The following is an 18,999-nucleotide window of genomic DNA, read 5'->3' as shown; positions in this document are numbered from 1 at the left end:
CATGTAAATGCTATTAAATACAAATAGAATATTAAAATACAGAGAAAGATATATTTTAATCTTTGATCAATTGGTTATATGAATCTCAAGCGTAAGATATGAAATAAAATGTATTAGGACTAGCAGGAGGAACAAAAACGACTTTAAGTAAAATACACATATTTTCTGTCACAACTTGAGCCAAATAAAAATTTAAATACTTAACTACACTGCTAAAAAAAATTACAGGATCATCTGAAATATCACACAAGACCTTAAGATAGTGTGTGGATAAGCTTGAGTTTGAATTATATATATCATACAAGAAGGAATGCTTTAAAAGATACACTAGAAGAATGGGGCACATACTGGTGTTGGGGCACGGAAAACCTTGTTCACATGGCTCATGAAACAAAACGGTTATGTGTGCACCTCTCAAACTGCTCACAAACAAGCAAGGCAACAACACTGATTGTTCCTTAATATGATGTATGATCACCTCGAACAGCCAACACAGCCTCGTGCCTGCGTGGCATGGATTCAATCAGATTATCGATGAGTTCTTGGGAGATGTTGTGCCACTTATCCAGAAGAGCGGCTTCCAGCTTTGGAATGGTTGTTGGAGGTACTGGCCTAGCGGTAATTCGTCTGCCATGCATATCCCAGACATGCTCAATTGGATTGAGGTTCGGAGAGCATGCTGGCCACTTCATCGGAGCGATACCCTCAGCTTCTAGCATATCATCTACTAACCGAGCTCTATGAGGACGAGCACTGTCATCCATTAAAAGGGACGAATCACCAATGACACCAGCATAGGGAAGAACAAGAGGTTGCAGGATCTTATTCCTATACCTCAGAGCCCTCAAAGAACCATTTCGGATGATGTGGTGCTCAGTATGCCGATTCCACCAATGCCGATTGCTTCCCACAGCATCAGTCCACCACCATGATAATGGGATCTTTCTCGCACAAACATGGAATTGTGTCCTGTTCCACACTCTCTCCAGATGAAAATACGTCGATTATCAGGCTCCACACTGAATAGAGACTCGTCAGAGAACAAAACATTGCGTCCCCGCCCACGATGTTCCTACACCCACACTCTTCGATGAACATGGTGTCGTGCAGTTAATGGGCCACACACCATAGGCCTACGTGCGTAGAGGTCACCTTCTCGAAGGCGATTGCGAACCGTTTGAGTGGATATTGTGCATCCTGTTGCTGTTCGGAAGGCGCGATGGAGCAGAGTTGCATTCTGACGCCGGTTTCGACGGGCTGTTAACAAGAGAACGATCGCCTCTGGCTGTGGTTGCTCGTGGACAGCCCTGTCCCGCTCTTCTTCGAACACTTCCAGTTGTTTGAAATCGATTCCACAATCGAGAAATCACACTTTGTGCCACTCCTATGGCATTCGCCACCTCCCGCTCTGACTGACCAGCTTCCAACCTACAGGCAGCTCACCATGTCAGCAATTCTGACAAATCACGTTGTTGCGCCATTTCACTACGTGGATTTGTGTCGCATTAAACACATACAATGAGAACAGAGGTATCCTGTGATAATGATGAAATTTCAACTATAGTGCAGGTTAGGCTTAACTTGGACAATGTACAATTACTAGATTGTATATCTGTAATTACAACTCAATCTTTGATCATATGACATGTTTAATTATTACCAAATAACACTTCTACAAGCACTAAACTCTCTCTTAAATTGACGATCACTTATTCCGTCATCTTATCATAAATTACTCAGCTCCTAACATCTTAACTTATTAGCCATTACATTCTTAATTATCCAGAAACAACATGCTTACATAGTTCTTCTTCTTCTTTTAAACCTGGAGGACGCAGTGGCTCAGTGGTTATCTTGTGACAAAGGCATAACCACTTCAATGTAATTGATTCTTGAGTACAATAAATTAAAAAAAAGTGGTAGAGCGCTCACCTCCGGTGGTTGGGGGTCCCTGGTTCGATCCCAGCTCGCGCCGTGTGGACTGTGGTGGACAAACACCGTGCTCGTGGGTTTTCTCGGGGTTCTCCCGTTTCCTCCCTCTTTCTTCATTCCAGCATTTCACTCATTTCTCATTATCACCGTCTCCTTTAGCCTAACCGGCATAACCGTGGGAGGTAAAAATTAAAGATTTCATTTCATTTTTTTTCTTTTAAACCTCACATACTTGGCGTTAGAAACTTAAGTTTCTCGTTGCTAACCATTTCATTTCCCTACAACATTTTCCTCCTTTCATTTTTTTCTCTCCTTCCTTCACTTATCAAGCCTTCACCAAGCATCCTTCTTCTTTTTACATGTTTTACGTTTGTTCCTTAGCGCTGAATGTCCGAGATCTCTTCGGTTATGTACTTCGCCTCCAGTTATTGTTTCTTCTGACGGTGGAAGCAGTTTGATCGTAGTGGTACATTTCTGAGTTGGTTTCACCTCTTTTGATTTTAACCTTTCTTCCCGACTAGCCAGGTTTAACTTCTTTTCATCATTATCCTTCCGAGCATTATCTTCTGCCTGTAATTGCCGTAGTTGAGGTTGTACAAAAGTTTTTTTCATTCTGTTTGTTTACAGTAGCATTGGTCTGATCATTTTCTTTTGATTCTATAGATTGAGCACTTCCCTGTTGTTGTTGTTTGTGTTTTTGTATTCGTACGTATGTCGCTGGAGTTCGTTTTGGTTTCTTTTGCACTTCAATTGGTGTGTTAAATTGAAGTGAGTGGATTCCAATATCTCTCTTCTCAGAAATATCTTTTGTTTCAACCTGCTCTTTCGCCTTCCTCAGATTATTCTTTAGTTGAAATTGTGCTTCTGTACAGGATGGAGCATTCTTATAAACTTTCGATGGTAAGTTTGGAACTTGTTGTGAGTGCTGAATGAATGAACATACATACGCAAAATGTTCCGTCTGTAGACATTTGAAGCATAATTTATTTGCTGCAGGACACGCATCATCAGCATGGCTTAATAAGCAAAATTTACAACGCTTAGCTGATATGTATGATTTTTGATAACAACTGAAGCATTCATATAGTTGTGCCTTCTGATTCATGATTATTCTCTTAAGGTAACACACATCTCGAACCAAATATCGAATTAACAGATCACGTTTCTTAAGCTCTGACAACCAACAATTTTCCACCAACTCTGTGGCCGTTCTGTTTTAAAACTTCCTTCTTCCGAATTGCTCTGCCTTTTCATTTGCCTTTGTAGGATCCAATTACCTCGCCGCCAAATTGATAATCATGAAATTTGAACTATAGTGCGGGTTAGGTTTAACTTGTACAATGAACAATTACTATATTGTATATCTGTAATTACAACTCAATCTTTGATCATATCACACGTGTAATTATTACCAAATAACACTTCTACAAGCACTAAACTCTTTCTTAAATTGAGGATCACTTATTCCGTCGTCTTATCATTAATTACTCAGCTCCTAACACCTTAACTTATTAGCCATTACATTCTTAATTATCCAGAAACAACATGCTAACATAGTTCTTCTTCTTTTAAACCTCACATACTTGACGTTAGAAACTTATGTTTCTCGTTGCCAACTATTTCATTTCCCTACATCCTGGAGCTGGAATGTGTTGGCAGCACCACACTACAAAATAACCTCTGGTACCGCCAGGTCACCGATCACGTGCACAGGTGTTTCAAATGGTTTGTTTGCACGTTGTGTCTTCATGCTAGTCGATTTTAATCCGAATTGGACTAAATACAGTGTTGTCACCAGAGTTGGCGTAGGTCAATGAAAACTTGACCCACGACCCACCGTGACCCACTCTGACCCACCACTCACCATGACACATTCTGACCCACCATGACCCACCACCCACGGTGACCCACTCTGACCCACCACCCACCATGAACCACTCTCATCCACTTTGATCTACTCTGACTCACCAAAATCCATCGTCATCAACTCTGAACACGATCCACGACCTCTTCTGAACTGACTAAAGAGTTTATACCTTAATAAAACAAGACTGTGAAATTGTCTCTAATCGGAGTTTGAATTTCTAGTCAATCGATCAAGCACCACTCTGCTACAATAACGGTGGATCTGACCTTTACGATATAAAATGGTAAAGTGTTTGTCAGTGAGGAAATTGAAACAGTTCGAGGTGGGGGGAAATTAGTGTGTGCCTAAAATATACTTGTACTAAGAGAGTATTCTTGCAAGTGTTAATTTCTGAACGCATTCCACAAGAAACCTATTCGCAGGAAAATACCCCTGTACAATATGGAAAAGGTTATGGCTTCTCAGTTCACAGTTTTTTTCTCACAAAAGACTTGAAAAATCAGTTGTTCATGGGGTATAAAGGTGCTCGGGTACCCTATGTGAGAGCATCTACATAAAGTATGCTCATAATTGTAATTTGTGTAATCACTAAAACACCACCTTAAGTTTAAGTTACAAATATGCATAATTGCAATTAATATGAATATTTATTCAAAAGTAGTTTACCTAAAGCAAAGAAGAGAGTTACTAAAAAGTAGGTACAAAGCTGAATGACACAAATAAGCCATTAGTAATACAAGTATACATTTTCCGTAACTCGTAATTTTCCACCTTAAAACAAATCTGAAATCGGATTTATTTCCTGTTGGTAACTTTTTGGCGGTAAATCATCCTCAGTGGAATGATGTCCATTCTTCAGCCAAGAAATAACTAACTCGTCTACTTTGAGCTTTCTAGCGGTGGGCCATTAACATTGATGAGCAAGAAGTTAGACAATGTTTGAGCACTTAATCTATTTCTAATATGTCATCTGTAAATTCATAAGGGGAAATCCCCGTTCGCACTCTGTCGTGGAAATTGATAATACTTCTACCCGATTTCTGCAACTTCTCATCGACAATCTACTTGTTAGACTTAAGTCTGATAACGATTTTTCTCGGTTAGTTTTGAAATACTCAGCAAGAAGTATCATCTCTCTATCACCATACAACATCTTTTCCATATCGACCATGTCAGTTGGCAATGTCGACCCATGTAGAACAGAAACTTCATCTACCACGCCTTTGATAGGGAATCTTGTGAATAAATTATCAATTAAAGTCTGATAAACTGATGATTTCTTATTTGTTTATAAATTTGATTTTTGGAATTACACATGAAGGTTTGATACCATTACCAAGTTCCCTCCCCCGTCTAGAAAGCGAAAGGGAACGAGGTTTCTGGAAAGTATTCAGAGGTGAATGGGAATTTCCCTCCTCCTTCAACTTCAATTACCACACTGCTGTTTGCCATGTGCCAAATTACGATGAATTTCAATTAAATTATCATAGTATAATTATTTTCTTGTTGAATTATCAATACTTTTCAGTGGAAAAAAGGATGAAATTTCAAAGTTCCAAATCAAAGTAAGTAGACCATCATAAAGGAAAAAAGTTTAAAATTTTCCATACAATTATGCGTACAATCCAAACTTCAAATTTCCTTGTAATTAAGCTTACAGTACAAATTTTATGCCTATTTTTCTCACAACTTTATGGGTTGATTGCCCTGTGCTGTGAGCACTCCATATAATAAACATAGGCTTCAGCAATTATTATAGCAGAAAGCAATGGATATATGAAGCCAAGCACTGTAATTTTTTGTTTCTGATTTTTTTTTCTGAAATAACATCGATCGTTTTCGATCATTTTTACAAACCAACTCACTACCAATTTTCCATATATAGAAAGTGCCCCCTCCTCCCCACATAAAGGAGAATTTAAAAAAATGCTAGGACACATTCTGTTTATTTTCAATAAAGAGTTAATACACTGAATTTCAGCTCCGTAAGTTTAACGTCTTGCGAGATACTCATTTTTTTTTCGCAAAAATAAGGATCCTCACTACCTCCTTAGGATATTATGCATTATAATAAAAGCAATATAACATCCCAATTTGGATTAAGGCCTAACTATGTACCAAAAGTAATTTCATTTGACTTTGCAATTTGACCGTGATGATCAGGCACACATAGTTACATTCAATTTTTTATATAATAATTTATATATTACAGTGATTCAAAAATGTATTTTTTCCAGTAGTTAGCTCTAAAAGCCCACAGGTCTCGAAAGCCAAGTTGTAGTGTAAGTCCTATTGCTATTATTACTATATCCAAAAGTGCCTGAAGTTCTTTTATCACTTGGTTAGATATACTCACCTCAGGTAAGTAGACAGAAACAAGTGGAAAAGAAAGGGAAAGGAAGGTCTTGAAAGTAAAACGGAGACAAATTTACCAGTCTTCAGAAGATACTCTCTACAATGTAGTGAGCAGAGAGGGTCGGTAGATCACACTGAGTCGGTGGGTCGCAGTGGGTCACGGTGGGTGGTGGGTCACAGTGGGTCACGGTGGGTGGTGGGTCGCAGTAGGTCATGATGGGTGGTGGGTCGCAGTGGGTCACGGTGGGGGGTGGGTCACAGTGGGTCACATGCTATTGACCCACGACCCACTGACCCACTCAGAAAACTTGACCCACTGACCCACTCCATCTCTGGTTGTCACATTATTCGTAAGAAGTTTTACATGAGTTTTCATCTGATCCCCTATTATTTGACCAGTGTATATTTAAATAATAATTACGAAAATGACGAAAAACAAATATTTTTTTGCATTGTTTAGAAAACAGACAAAATTTCTGTCATTTCATCAGACAAAGACAGAAAAATCTTATTGCGAATCAATTTTCACCAAATTAGTAAAATATGCTTTATTTTAAGACTTTTTTTTTCAATTTTTAGAGAACTACAGTTAACATCTAAGTACAAATCGCAACAGAAATAATTTTTTCTTTTGTTCTTGTAATCTCACTAACCACCTTCATTATTTTTAGTTTGTATATTTATAACATCTAAAATAATCAGAACAATTTCAATAAATCACTTAACTTAATATGGCAATAATTATTTCAAGAGTATCAAAATGATAACTGTATTGGATTTTGATTTGTTTATTTGTAGTTGGCACTATTTTTAAAGTAAAAGAGAAACATTCCATCTGTTAGCAAAACAGTTGATTGTTAAATACAATACATTTCTGTCAGTTGTCGCTTCATAGAAAACGATTCCTTTCGTAAGAAAGAAACTTTTCTCCAATGTCCGGCTTGTAATTCAACTCTTTAACTTGACTCTTTAACTTGAAAATAATAAATTTCCATTACACATTCGGCCAGATAATATAGTTCCAAAACGCGATATTATTGTTCATGCATACAAAATAAATATTTTCTTTAAAAAAATGACGTATTTAAATTAAAACATAAACAAATTACCAAACGTTTTTCGCACTAAATAAATATGCAATAATGTCGTCCCACTTATATCGAAGAAAATACAATGCTTATCGATGATATTTTATTTTAAACACATAAAATTATTTTTACGTAATTAATGCTTTACTACTAGTCTATATTATTTCATTTAGTACGCACACACACACAAGTTACGTATCGCCATATCCATGAGAAAAGTACAGGCAGTCTTATTAAACTACTGTTTTATTTCCAATTATTTCTTACGTTCATATCAGAACTGAAAAGACAACTATCTGTATTAAATTGCGATCGGTATAGAATGAGTATATTGCTATGAGCAGAAGAAACTAAATAGCAAGGAGTATAATTTCATCTAAACTAAATTAATCCAATTACAGAACTAAAGAACTCAATAGTTAGATTTGTATTGGTGGAGATTAAACTTGCAGTTACATGGGACAATATTGTAATTTAGAACCCACACTAAAATATGCTTATTGAAAACCAAAATATTATATATTACTATGGCCAAGACATTTTAGTAATCGATTTAGAACATTATGCGGTGCATCTAAGTAGCAAGTGCATCTTCAAAGAAGAGGAACTAAGAAAATTCTAATGATGTTATTTATCTTGGCACATGCAAAAATTAAGCTTCCATATGCAAAAATTAAATGAAACAATAAATACACCAAGATATCGAACCTAGGTTACTTTGTACCAATGTCTAAAGTTCCGCTAACGGAGACTGTATTACTGGAATTCACTGAATCCACAATTTGGTTCAGCTTCTCAGAAAATCTTATTGTAGATAATATAATTTCTCTGTAACTTACAAATTCTAATATCGATAATTAGCAAGAATGTTCCAAACTGTTAGGTAATCTTCAATATGGCCATTTTATTTAGATTACGTCAATCATTGACAGTTCGTCAAATTGTTGAGTATTTTCTTCTGGAAGATTTAGTTATATAAGTTTTAATTTATCGCCATCATATAGAATTCTTGAAACAGAGACATTGCACACTGGCAATACTTTTTAAAACTCAGTCTCACACACAAATTCAACATTTTATCCATGCTGCAGAATTACAATCGTCGAAAATCCTACATGGTTTAAATCTGACTACAAAAATTTTATCAGCTGGTTCGCTTCAATTCTGTTGCTGATTTCTCGTAGCAAAAGGGCTTCATTTCCATGGAAATACTTGAACAAAATTCCAATTATTTATGAGTAAATATGCATTATTATTATGAGACTATGAAAAATAATTCTAAAGTAATTGAATAAATGCATAAAAAATGATAGAAATATTTAAGAAAATATTCTTCCTTAACTCACTAAAATGTGATTTCTAAATACTAACTTGAAATAATACATGTATATATTAACTGAAACTGGGATCTAAGACACGATGAAAAATTATTGTAGGAAAAACTAAGACCCTATAAGATCTATAACTTTGTATCACTTTCTTTTACGTTCCTCCAATGATGATGATGATGATACTGGGATGCCTGCCTAATATCAGTGAGAATTCCATCACCGTTCGTATGAACATCAACAGGATTCTCATTAGTAACCATAAGATTTTTATTGGTAGAATTCGCTTCTTCTTGCAATTCTCTAATCTGGTTATTGTGTTCATTTATTCGGGTGGAGTGATCATTAACTATAGTTTCTACTAGTTCGATGGAATTTTGCATCTCAGTGAATCTACGTATAATTCGTTCCATTTCTACTACTTCGATGGAATTTTTGCATCTCAGTGAATCTACATATAATTCGTTCCATTTTAAGGTCGCTTTGTTCAATTCGTAGATTCGTTAGGTCGATTTTATTATCGAATTGTTTCATCTGGGTCCCCAAGATCTTGCTTTAATTGTCCCATCTGCTGATCGATTTTACTGTCGAGTTGTTTCATTTGTTCCGTTTGTTGATCCATTCGGTCACCAATTCGTTCCATTTGTTGATTCATTTGATCATCAAAATTTTGCCTCAATTGTCCCATCCGTTGATTCATTTGCTCCATATGTTGTTTAAAGAGATTTACTAAGGTACATTCAGAGAAGTTCATTTCCCTGTTATCATTTGATTCGGTTGTATTTCCCATATCCGGAAGACTCATTTTGATATTTCTGAAGATTTTTGTGTCACTCCTTAACAAAGTATACTCCGTTTTGGTATTTCTTTTAACAAAATCACTACGTAGCCATAAAGTAAATCTGCACTCTTGAAGTTTATTATCTAAGAGATTGTCTACTTACCTTCGTACAAATCTAAAGTTCTGGTGGCAAACCACCAAAATCATATATAACGACAATCCTGCGACGAGGACCACCAAATTATATATAATTACTCACAGTTCATATATGTATATATAACTAAGGTTACTGATTTATCAAAATCCATTTACACACAACATCTTGATATTACCTTTTATTATAGTATGTGACACATTAAACTTTTACACTTGTACATGCAGTGTACACAAGATGGATCCTTTATTATTATATTATTTATTCTGCGCTGCTATGACAACTAGAAAAGAAATTACGTCTATACCTTTTCTTTTTTCATAATCTTCTTCCTTTCTAGAGCAGCTTGTGCATAATTTAAAAGTACTTCTGCCCACAAATACAAATAAATATATAATAAAGAGTGATGAAATACAAGTATTGATATAAATTGTACTGGCTCATTTCTCTCGCTCTGCAATGGTAAACATTTTATCCTTTCCGCACGTTGCCAATTTGAATATAAACAAGTGCAAATTGTTTTAGTCAAATGTCAACTTGAGCAGTGGACCTGCTGGTTATTGAGCAAATTATTTTTAATTCTCTTTTGTGCCATTTAATTTTATAAAAGTAAGATTTACTTGAATAATTTCATGTTTCAACACCAGACGCAAAAGCTGGCAACACAGCATTGAGCACCACATGCGCGCAGGGAGCTGTCAGAAGGGACAAGTAGTATCAATTATAGTACATGAAACTTTGATACCCAAGACTGACTCCAACTCCTCAATGTGACCTTGGCACAACGCTGACACGTTTGTGCATTAACTTTCGCCCATGCTTTTACTCATCTGTCTTGAAAGATAATTGATAGTAGCTTTCGTAGTAGACACACACCACATTCATTATGCACTTGTTGCAGAGAATGAAAGTTTATTTTAAAAAATGCTTCACTGATAGTAGTGTTAGTATCCACCGAAATAAAATATTTTTTTAGCGAAGATGGGGTAGACTTTTCAAAAAGGATTTTTAAAGTAATAATTGTGCCTTGAATAGAATCTAAAATGGTGTTTCATGTATACCTTCAGTCAATTACATATTCATACGAATATAATACAAATAATATTATTTCATTAATTATATCTCAATTCATATCTTAAGTATTGTGCTGTGCTACATTGTAAATCTTTTCAAAAATAACAGGGAGCTGGATATTGAAATGACTTACTGAATTATATAGATATATTGACAGACTGATTATATTTATATTTTTCAAGGTAAACAAGCGAGTTCCGATACATATTACAAAACAACATTAGAATCCAAAACTGCTGAGAACAAATATTAAAACTTGAACATCTTTCATTTCCTGCTTCAATAGAGGGATATGGGTATCTCTGATTTCAATAGAGATAAGGGTCAAGATGGAACATAGTCTCGGGGGATACTCAATCTCTACTTTAAAAATCTCGCGAACTTTTCCACTTTTTGCTCTGATATAGGATCTGGATATACGATGCTCCTATATATGGGATTATCCCGTATTTAAAACACTCATCGAGCGTCTTATTCGCATTTCGTTATGTAACGTATCTTACCTTACACTTACAATATTATATATGCACTTTTTGGTACCTTTTCTTCTTATATAAAGATATTACTTATATCTCAATCTCAATACTAAGCTAAACACTGTTTAGCAGGGTTGTTTTGCTGACTTTAAGACGAGCATATACTTAACTACCAACGCTTTTACAGATCAATCAATGACAAAGAATACCTATTTTTTAGATACTCTTTCCTCTACGCCATACATATTATGGGAAAGGTCAAATTGTTACGAAATTTCACATTCAGTTTATTTGTGACAAAAATAAAGTGTACCATTCAGAATACAACTATTAAAGATGGATCATTCGAAAAACACTTATTAGGGTCAGATCGCACGCTTTACTTAATATGCATTGGAAATAGTGCATTTTGTTTTGTATAAACTGATCTGAATGTACTTAACTAGTTTTATTTTGTAAAAAAAAATTATAATGCTAAATTTGAGATATTTACCAATATCTACATTCAAAATAATAATTAATTTGTACCTGTTTCACGGAATTGCCGAGAAAAGTTATAATTCTATAAAAAAAATTGACTTTTCCTTTAAACATATAAAAAGCTAACTCGTTAACTTAAGATATGAATAATACTTGTAATTACTATAAAGGCTAATCATTTTACAACGTGCCTAAATACACATTTGATTAATATTATTGCAATTCGGGAGGAACGTGTGATGAAAATCCAGAGGAATTCAAAGTTCGCAAAATACTAGTGAAAAAGACGCTTTCCACACGGAAGTGTTTGTTATCCTTTCTCATTTGAGAAGCTTCAGAAAATTTGGGTGTATTAAGTGGTGTTGAGGGGTATTGGGAAAGTATAAACCAATAAATCATTGACGAAGCTAAATCTTAAGTTGCTGTTTCATTGTAATCAATATATTAATTCCGTCTTTTCCATTAGCGCGTTGTTGATAAAGATGTTTTAAAGTCTTACTGGAAATTATTTACGATTGGAAACAAATGTTTACAATCTATCACGAATTCCAGATGCAATGTCGTGTATAAATGAATGTGCTATCCAATTTATAAAAGCATAAATAAACCATAACAGCTAATACCTTATTGTACGTAGCAGCGTAACGCATTGCTTGCTATGTTCACGTGGAAAATTGGACGATGCTTTCGTCTTTCGTGTCAAAAACCCAAGTTCAATCTTTAACAGCAATGTTCTTTTTCGAACAACATTGAAATGCAATCCACTCTTACATTTCTTTGAATCTGAAAAAGGTACATTAAAACTGCAAGTTATCAAAGCTAAGCGAATCTAATATCACAAAAGGGGATCCGGTGGGTCAGTGGCATAAATCTTAGCTATGTGAGTTTATTATCGACAACGTATTTGTGGGTTTTCTTGAAATTTTCTTGGACATTTTCAATCTACCAAAACTATGTTCATTCCCTTCTATTCACAATTCGTATCTTTTATCCTGAAAGTCATAAAGACGAGACGTGATATTAAGATTTCATCTTTCTAGTATCTTAATATTTCGATTTTCTGTGTTATAAGTAGAAAATATTAATGACAAATCTTATTTTGTAAACTAACTTTTGTCCCCTTATTCTCTTACACAAGGCCAGGAGGTTCTAGTGAGAAGGATGTCACTCAGAGGCCTTCTTCCTGACACCGACTACTACATGACATATGATGGGTCGACCACAATGCCTGCCTGCCACGAAACTGTCACGTGGATCATCATTAACAAACCCATTTATATCACGAAACAACAGGTAAGCTCTAATAAACAATGTGATATTGTGATGCATGGCTTCAATAATTTATTTGTTTATTTGATCGATTCTTCTATAATACTATCTGGTTCCGTTTTCAATGTGATATCAAGAGAAAACTAATGGAGAGCAAGTATTTTCTAGTTAAAACTGAAAGTTTCCGAATTCTATAGTGTTATGCCTCTTTTTTTCTCGGAAATAATGTTAAAGGAAAAATGACTAAAATTTATAATGTTTAACATTAAGAAATATGATATTGTTTTGTGAGACGCTTCAACATTTGTTGCAGTGCATCAGAAGTAATCTGTAAGCACCATTTGGTTTATACTACTCTGTAAAATGTAAATTGTCTACTACCCCGTTAGCTGCTAGAAGGTTCCCCGAACTTAATACAGATTCCAACAACTAGAAAAAGATTTACTATCCAACAGGACTGAGTAAATTTCATCCAAGTACCAAATTCAAATTAGTAAGTATCAAGATAAGGAGAAGCCCCTCTTTTCAACCACAATCAGACACCTAATTATTTCATGGCTAATGTGAGTGAATTCAGTTCACACTTACATCATCCAATCAGTTCACAGTTCATCCAACACTAACAGATTTATAGAACTTTAAAGGTTCTGGTATTAAATCGACATAGCGACGCATCTCAAGATAACTATATTTTGTAAAACAAAGATGCAACGAAAGATATGAGATACATCACAGTATCAAAAAGCCGACAAATATTGGAGTAATCTGTATGATGCAAATTATATTATACTTAAGTTTCAAAGTTCGGAAACTCCTAATAACGACGCTGTAGGGAAACCTGTTGCCTATCGGACCTATTTCCCGTGACGTTTCGTTCTCGTATCTTAATCTTCAGTCCCATTATTGTGTATTCGTACTCAATAATAACTTTTATAAATTTATGCTCGTCCATTCGTAAGTTAATGATGGTGACATTCCCATTCTTTCGCAAATTGAACAAAATGAAATTTGACTAAATTACAGAAAATAAGATGATTGTTTTTCCTCCTTCTGTCGTTTAGCTTTTCCATGAGTTTATTGGCTGGCTGTGCTCTTATACATTTGCTAGATTCTGGATATATAAACAGAACTTCTGGTTCATATGCTAGACCAGAATGATTTATACGAGTAATCATTAAAACAAAAGAAAACAACAACAAAAAAACTTCGGTTTACCTATTTCATTCTAAATTCAATAACTATTCTAGCAAAGGTCGCATTGATTTATCTGCGGAAAGCTAAACAGCATTTCCAAAATATTTCTAAAAATTGGATTATTTTGGAAATTTTAATAAATTCTTCATGCATGTGCTGTTTAAATGTCTTTTAGATTAGACGGGAGTTCAATAATACCAGAATAAGACACCCTGATTTAAATGCCAAAAAAATACAAAAAAACAAAAACAAAAAAAACGATTAAATGTGCTCCTGGTTTAACAGGAGGTCGCAAGCTCCTGTATTCTAGTGGAATCACCGTTGATTGTATTAATGACTATCTCATAACTTATGCTTAGCTCGCTTGCATGTGACTATCGTGTTTGCAGGCATATACTTTGTACGGACAGGACAAGAAATAGTAATGTCTTGATCAAAATATCGGCCTAGATCTTTCCCTTCCATTTTCGTAGTTAAATGGCAGTGGTGTTCAGCATCTGGGTAGTAGGGGCTACTACTATTGCTAATCCTCGCAGCTATATTGGGTTTCCTGGATAAGTTAATGGTTGTCTAGTCATCTTGTGTGTGTCTGAAGTGACAATCTTGTTTTCAGGTCTTTAATTTGTTCGTGCTGTAATCGAAGAATGTTGCTCAAACGGTAGATAGATGATGTTGTCGAAGTTGCCGTAACATCTGTAGGTCTAAGTCTTCATGTATTTGAACGATGGGTATGTCTACGGAATGACTATTTATCGTACAGACAACCTGATTTTGCACTACTTTCAGATAAGCGTTGATTCCATGTGGCCAGTTGGAGTAGTTATGCATACACAAGGACTATATGTACGCATATAATATACAAACTTTAATGGAAAATTGAGAACTCACGAGAATATGGAGAAGGACATGGAGACGATAGTTTGCTTTTTTCAGTGACAGTCTGCTAGAGTGAGTTGGCGATCTAGGGTAACTCCTAGATACTTGACTTTACGTTGGAGATGTAGTTGAGTTCCGTGTAGTGTGAGGTGGTGGAATACAATATATTTCGACGGCACTTAAGATCTCACTTCAGCAATACGTATATAGTGCTTCATTACTCGCATTGCCCAAGAACATAAAGTAGAAAATCATAAATGAATGTACTTCTTTTTCTTTCTTGTCGGTGGAAATGGTTTTCTCTTCTCTGAAATTCGTTAATTTTTTCCTTTAAAAATTAAGGACACCATATTTCGTTTTAGCTCAACCGAACTTATCCGATCTGGATCAAACTTTGTATGATGGTGTACTTCGACCTGCTGTACAAACATGTGAAATACTGTGGTGTGGAGGCTTTGGTTCCCAAGCTATGGGTAATCAAATTTGAGGTTGGATTAGTGAATTGTTTTCAAAATACATTTTAATAAATAAAGATTTGCTTAAAACGTGAATGAAGGACGGCCATAGGCGTCGACTTTTCAGTGGGTGCCTATGCTTCAGTACTTCTCGAGTCTTTTATTCTACCTTTTCTTTTAATAAATCCAATAGACCAATTGTTTTCAAATTAGGTGGGGGGGTCTGATAGGCATGAATAACCATCAAGGGAGAACAGGCTACTGTAATGAAATGAAAGGCGTAAGGATTTTTATTTTATTTTAATTTACTTATTTATTTATGTATTTATTTTTATTACCATCACCTAAACTTTCTTTTGTACCAAAATTTAACATTTAAAGTTTGTTTTTCTGTTGCAAATATGTTTACTTATATTGTTAAGTACTCAAAATTCAAACACGAATTTTGAAAATTTACTTTGGCTATTGTAAAATAAGAAAGAAATAATCAAGCTATTTGTTTAAGGAAATAAAAACAGGTAACGTAGGTATCACGCCACATTTATAGGAAGTTTTCTATGAATAAATAACAGAATATGGAATTTCATAAGAAGGCCTGAGCTAAATGTTTCGCTACAGCCACGAAGCATCCTTATTCCGGAAGAGTATGGTGCTCGTTGAGTACGGGGAGTTTGAAGTAAGATATTATAGTGAAGAGTCAACGTTACGAAATTCATCTAAGCTGAATTAGCCAGTGAATATAACATATACAGCGATATTGAATAGACATAATGGTTAAGTTTCTGTGCCATTACAATTTAGTAGATTCTTGTAATTAAGACCATTTCAAGTCATGATATTTTATGGTGTGATGTCGAAAATATCCAAAGAAATTGCTTTCTGTTATTTCATTTCTTATCCTAAGAAATTTATTAAAGGCGTACACTCTTAAGTTCTTTTAATACACGGTGTTACAAATTTGTGATGAGCTACGCTCTGCCCCCAATCATTAAAGCTTCTAAGATATAAAGTTATTTCATTTTGATATTTGTAGCACACGTTAATATTGGTCAAAAGAAGAGAGAAACATCCAATGGGTGTTGAGCTGTCGTTAAAAATCTCCAGCAGATGCCTTGAGTCCCGTAGTATCCATGTAGTCAGCGCCTATGAAAACGACCTTTTCCTGCAATTTTGAAACTTACACTTTTCCAAACTTTTACATTATATTAACAATACAACGAAGAGAACAAAATTTCAGTACGTTGTCTTCCCTTTTAAAAAAAGAGAAAAAATTGAATGAAAATGTAATGAGATCAAATATTTCGGTTTATCGTCCCACAATCATGGCCTTTAGGCTAAGGGAGATGATGATTAAAAGAAGTGAATGATCAATGTTTCTTCCAGACATGTTTTTTTTTTTTTTTGGAAGGGGGGGCACTGCCATCTTGAAGCTCTGAGAGTGCCCCCGGAGTAGACCAAAATAGTACGTCTATAATATGATAATACAGTATCGTGTGAAAATAATGTGCCCCTATGAATCTAAGTGTACATTTTTTCTGAAAGAAGCACTATGAATGATGATGGAAAAACGGTGGAATGAGAGTGTAGGAGATAACGGAAGTATTCCGAGAAAACCCACGGATACGATATAGTCCACTACAAAGTTGCTTGGCCGAGAAAAATAAAAAAAAAATTCCGTATAAAAATTACTTTATTCGAGTTTTGTCTGGCGAAGATGTTTTTCCTTATTTTACTTATCTTTTGTCTCATTTTTTCATGATTTCTTTTTTTCTAGATATTTTTTTCTTCCTTTCTCTCTCTCTCTCTCTTTTATTTCGAAGGTTTCCTCTTAAACAACTTAAGGAAGTCAAACCAACTCAACTGGGACTGAAAAAGCCAAAGTGAAAGACAGGTTAGGGACTACCGTCTCTCTCTGTCTTTCTCTCTGTGCTAACACTCACCTCGATGTGATTATCTTTTCCCACGCTAGAGGGCCGCGCGACACCTAATTCGATTTTCCGCAGCCACGTCTGGTGACTTTAGCTTGTCAGCAATGACGTCATCAAGACAATCCAAGACGGAGGCAAAACGAACAAGAAAAAATGGGTGGTAGGAAAAAAAAACATTGGAAAGAAACTAAGAAAGTAAAAGAAAAAAAGAAGTGGAATCAAAAAATTGAGCTGATATGGCACTTGTATGATGCTGTTGCAGCAATACGGGAGTTTTTTTCTTCCTTTCGTTTTCCGATTTCGAAACTTTTTATGTCTTGGGAGAAGGGGAAAAAGGAGAGATTTGTTTGCCTTTTGTATCCAAAATTTACTGGCATGTACTTAGATGTTCCACAATATATTCAAAGGCTATTTATATTCAGAGCTTGTGTATGTCTGCATTTACTAGCGCAGAAAATATTTCTCTATTCTCTGAAGAACTTTGTATACATACCAATCCTCCAGTACATGTGTAATTAATTGCAATTTTCTTTCTTACGACCATAGGTACCGGAACCTGGAGGTTCAGACGCCTTCACCCCCTAATATTGCCGTTGAGAGGGCTAACCCTTTCAATGTTTCAATGTCATTTGCGTGTTCTTATTTCTATGAACAGCCGTCCCTTCAAAGCTAGTGGCTAATGAGTCATCCAGAGTTCAATTCCCAGTGATAGAAGAGGATGAAAATGTAAATGCATTACGGTAGTACGTTCTCCAGCTTAAGCTGTAGGTTCACGGTACTGAAAAGAAACGTTTATCAAACAAATAAACGAACAAACCTATTTCTACAAGCCATTTTCCTAGCGAGTTTTTTAAAAAATAACTATCCATGAAATATAGGAAATATTTATATATGGGGAAATTAGTACAAAATATGATGGAATAAAACTCTATGGTAACAAAGCCCCTTCAATGTATTCTGCGCTTTTGTACTTGTGCTTGTAATACATACACCATGAAGGGTACACAGCTTTACTTCAACTGTAAGGTAAGACTGTACTTCACACCAAGGTTATAACCTTGCTTATACCTACAAGCATACACTTCTGGGGCATTTGCTTTATTGCCAATGTTTTACGATATCAATTTGCATAAATAACATTACACTTAGCAAAAGTTTTTTTTTTCTTTCAGTAGTAAAATATATACCACTCCAATTTATGGATTATCTACTTACGTTTGCTTAAAAAGTAGATAAAGATTTTCCCCAGAACTACAAATAATTTCAGTATATGTTATAGAACAATCTTATTATCTTTAGAACGTAAGGACATGTTAGTATACTAGAAGTAAAAATATTCACAAAATTATACCGAGATATGTCCCTAGTACGGTAGACAAATATTAAAAATACTTTATGATAAATACAGTGACAATTAAGGAAAAGAAACTTTGTTTTTCTATAGAAAGATCTACGCAACACTAGAATTGAACAAATGTAGTGGTGTAGTAACTCATTTGTTCAAACATCTTAAATTCGTTCAGTTGGGTGTTTATTATTTTCTGCTTACAAGAAACGGAAAGCTATTTTCTGATTTTTGTGACATATAGTAGAGCATTTCATAATAAACGATAATCATGCCTGTTGTTCTGTATGGTTGTGAAACATGGTCGCTTACTCTGAGGGAAGAACATAGACTGAAAGTATTTGAGAACAGGATCCTGAGAAGAATATTCGGACCCAAGAGGAACGAGAATGGGAAA

The 18,999-nt window shown here is 35.1% G+C and overlaps 1 protein-coding gene across 1 annotated transcript in view; it reads left to right on the top strand.

Annotated features, from left to right (window-relative positions):
* The window catches only part of CARPB (Carbonic anhydrase-related protein B), a 1,124,142-nt gene that overhangs the window by 946,252 nt on the left and 158,891 nt on the right, over positions 1–18,999 (top strand). The window contains exon 7 of the mRNA XM_081751751.1: positions 12,674–12,828. Within this exon, the coding sequence (XP_081607877.1) occupies positions 12,674–12,828 (155 nt within the window). The remainder of the gene's footprint in view (positions 1–12,673; positions 12,829–18,999) is intronic.

The sequence above is a fragment of the Thermobia domestica genome, chromosome 3, assembly GCF_964235325.1.
Source record: "Thermobia domestica chromosome 3, izTheDome1.hap1.1, whole genome shotgun sequence".
NCBI classification, from domain to species: domain Eukaryota; kingdom Metazoa; phylum Arthropoda; class Insecta; order Zygentoma; family Lepismatidae; genus Thermobia; species Thermobia domestica.
Note: the sequence above shows the minus strand (reverse complement) of the source record. Positions and strands in the feature narration are given on the sequence as shown.